The 3,562-nt window shown below is 38.8% G+C and overlaps 2 protein-coding genes across 2 annotated transcripts in view; one reads left to right on the top strand and one right to left on the bottom strand.

Moving 5' to 3' along the window:
- Positions 1–3,024, top strand: part of LRRC18 (leucine rich repeat containing 18) — a 6,219-nt gene extending 3,195 nt beyond the window's left edge. The window contains exon 3 of the mRNA XM_031554436.1: positions 1,904–3,024. Coding sequence (XP_031410296.1) covers positions 1,985–2,770 — 786 coding nt within the window. The 5' untranslated portion in view covers positions 1,904–1,984 and the 3' untranslated portion in view covers positions 2,771–3,024. The remainder of the gene's footprint in view (positions 1–1,903) is intronic.
- Positions 1–3,562, bottom strand: part of WDFY4 (WDFY family member 4) — a 125,887-nt gene that overhangs the window by 34,716 nt on the left and 87,609 nt on the right.

Here is a 3,562-nt window from a genome sequence, read left to right as displayed (position 1 = left end):
GAGAAAAAAAAAAAACCTTTCACTAATTAAAGCTGAATGGTTTCATCAACTTGTCCAACATCGACAAGAAGTTCAAGCAAAAAGAGAAAAGTTGGATCCCAATGTCACCAAGTTCACATAAATTTCAGGAAGCAGGAAATCTTTCTCCAGCCTGCCCAAGCCTAAAGCAGTTGTCCTGCAGATCTTTTTCCATCAACTCCTTTAAAATATGAGAATTTTAATTTAAAAAAAAAAAAAGAATTTGGTTCCTGCACAATCCTGGGCAAATTATTTAAGCTAACATTTAAAAAATGCTTAATTTTCCACTGTAATTTCTTGCTTCCTTCAGTTTCCAGTCTATACTATGAAAGAAATAGCACTGATACTGCTCCTGGAGCAGTAACTTTACATATAGAAAAGGGTGAGTAGCCTTCGGATATAATGTTAATATATCCCTGTAATTACTGGTGAGAGACAGAATCCTGTAGGTTTTAACCTTTTAAACAATTTAGAAAAAAAATCAGAATGAGTCAATTTTGGAACATACCTTAGGGCAAGACTGACCCCACTGTGTGGCTTCCTGGAGCAACTGCCTCATTATGGAGCTCCTGGGAATGCAGAGATCATTTTGCTTTTGCATCATTTTTGGCTATGGCATGTATTTGAAAGGAGCTGAAATGCCTTCGTTGTAGCCTGAGCTACCCCTTCATGTATTTGCACATGATTAATGAGTAGCCAAAGAGCCTGAGGGTTTGTAATGAAGCCTTTTTAATAGGGAAATGTACTGTAGACAAATCCATATTTTGTCACAATCAATCTCCCATCAAAGCTGCAATTTACCTCTTCACAACTAAATGCAAGAATACCCATACTATCCCATGGTTAGCCAGCTTAACCCATGCTCCTCTCAGCATGAGTCATTCATTTCTAAGGGATCCTTTGTCACTAGCTGTGACTATTATTTGTATTTAATGATGTTCAATTATATAGACAGGTCACAAACCCTAAGACTACAGTGGACTACTACTCACACAGGTCCCCATTCACAGTACATAGTATGTATTTAGTATCAGTGCTGACAAGTTTGACTAGAACCCTTACATGCATTATTTGAGGACAAAGCACCTTCACCACAGGAATTCATTTATCCTACAACATGTGTGAAACAACAAAGTAGAAGTATCTAGAGTCTGTGCTTAAGAGCACAGACACTCTCTGAGATCTAGCCTATCCTATCAGTGAGCAGTACTGACGCAGCCTCTGTTCAGTCTGCCCTGCTAAAAATATATGAACTGCAACCAGTTCTGGCAAATCTGTGAGCCAACTGGGTCTCTGAGATCCCACTTAAAGAAAAACTCTTGATCATTTGCTTTAAACATTCAGTTTTTCTTTCAGTAGTGTCCAGAGCTGAAAGTCTTGGGTCCATTCAATATGATACTTAACCAACTTATCCTCCAATGCCAGGACTGTAAAAAGAAAAAAAAAGTAACCTTTTGGTCTGCTAGAATACGTACAATGATGCTTTCTTTTAGTGCTGTCCTCAAGGACTGCATTGAGATCCATAATATATTTCACCTGAGTCCTTATACAGCAAATGGATAACGTATTTCATTCAGTTTCATTACATGCTGGGCTCAAACCAGTATCTAGGGATGAAAGACAGCAAATTTCTCCCACTTGTAATACTTTTAATTTCATCCTGTAATACTGATATTGCTTTACAGCAATGCAAGTGTCATAGTGCAATAAAATTATATTTTTAATAATTAGAATTTCACCTACTCAAAATGCTTTCAGGAAAGCCTTTCGAAGTTGCAGCCCAAAGGTTGAAAAGTCATGAGCTTAAAAAAAAAAAAAAGACTTCTGATGAGTTCTACAGTCATGTGTTAATTGATGACTAAGACATTATTCTGTTTTTAATTAGGAATTGACAGTCACTGCTTTCAAAGGCTGGGGCTCCCTACTTCTTCCAGAGTCTGGTGTGTTTGTCTTTCTCTGAGGAAAGATGGCCAAGGGAAAAGGAAAAGGTCCTAAAGGAAAAAAAATTACCTTGAAAACTGCGAAAAATTCCATCAGGATCTCTTTTGATGGAGGTCGCCGTCTTGACTTAAGTAAGATGGGTATCACTACCTTTCCCAAATGCATTCTAAAATTGGCTGATGTGGATGAGCTTGATTTGAGCAGAAACATGCTAAAAAAGATCCCAAACAGCATTGAGAAGTTCCAGAAACTGCGCTGGCTGGACCTGCACAGCAATCAGCTCGAAGAGTTGCCCAAGACAGTAGGTACACTTCAGAATCTTTTCTACCTGAATATATGTAACAACAAGCTGACCAGCAAAAATTTGCCAGAGGAGTTGAACCTTCTAAAGAACCTGCGTATTCTCAATCTTGGTTTGAACTGTCTTGACAGCATCCCTCCTACACTTGGGGCCCTGAAGGAACTTAAGGAGTTAGGTCTCTTTGACAACTTCTTGACCACTATCCCAAACAGTGTGAAAAGGCTTCCCAAGCTCCAGAAAATGAACACAGAAAGAAACCCTTTCCCTGAGTCAAAAAAAGAAGAGTATGTCGACCCCATCAAGCGCGTAGAATCGCTTTACTTAGTACAAGAGAAAGACCTATGCTGTTCCTGCCTGAAGACCTGTCAGGGAGAACGGGACAAACTAAACAAGTTTAAGAACATAATGCCCTGCCCCTCCAAGAAGCTCAGTTTTCCTTTACTCCTTACGCCCAATTCCACTGCAATGGATAACCAAGAACAATGGAGATTAAAAGATGAACATCTGTGAAATGTACAAATGTGCTCCATGGGCCACGTCCTATGAAATCCAGCTCAAGCTAATTAAAAAGCTATCCGCCTGCCCTTTTCTGTAGTTATCTTCATTTAAAGATATCCAGTTTTAGAAGCAGATCTGAGGCGGTATTTAAAACCAAATCCCAAACAAGTAAAACAAATGTACATTTAGAAAAGGACACATTGGAAGGACTGCTTTCTAGCAACTGGGCCTGCTCCTACAACATGTTATTTTGGTTCTTTTTGTTTTTTTTGTTTGTTTGTTACGAATCTTATGTCCTTGTCACATGTCCATTGAAGGGAATCTTCACAAAAATAGTTATTTCTAGTAATTATCTCATACCACTTAGCCCCTTAAACGTTAGTCTTGTTAATTTTCATTGGGTGAGGCGTAATCCTCCACAGTCTCAGTGAATACAATACACAGGTGCAAGCAATGAGCAGATTATAAAAGTAGTTGAACATGGCACATGAAGAACTGCTGGCTGCAGCCTCAGTAACATATGTTGACAGCACAGATTTAACTGTATTTAAACGAAGAATGAAGTGCCATGGATGAAGCACTCAGTAGTCCAGAAATATCAAAAGAATTATCATTTTTAAATGGCACAGAACACAGCCATCTCCATAAAGTTAACCATCGTTTCTGGCTCAGATTGTGCTCTAGCCAGAGCTGTTTGCACACTGCAATGATACTTCTTGCAAACAGATGTGTAGTACTGAAGATGAAAGTGATCACTTCAAAGATAAGTAAAGACCTGCAACAGGTGGAGTGAAAACAAAAACA

The sequence above is a fragment of the Meleagris gallopavo genome, chromosome 8, assembly GCF_000146605.3.
Source record: "Meleagris gallopavo isolate NT-WF06-2002-E0010 breed Aviagen turkey brand Nicholas breeding stock chromosome 8, Turkey_5.1, whole genome shotgun sequence".
NCBI lineage: Eukaryota > Metazoa > Chordata > Aves > Galliformes > Phasianidae > Meleagris > Meleagris gallopavo.
The sequence above is the reverse complement of the archived record's forward strand: the minus strand, read 5'-3'. Positions and strand labels throughout refer to the sequence as shown.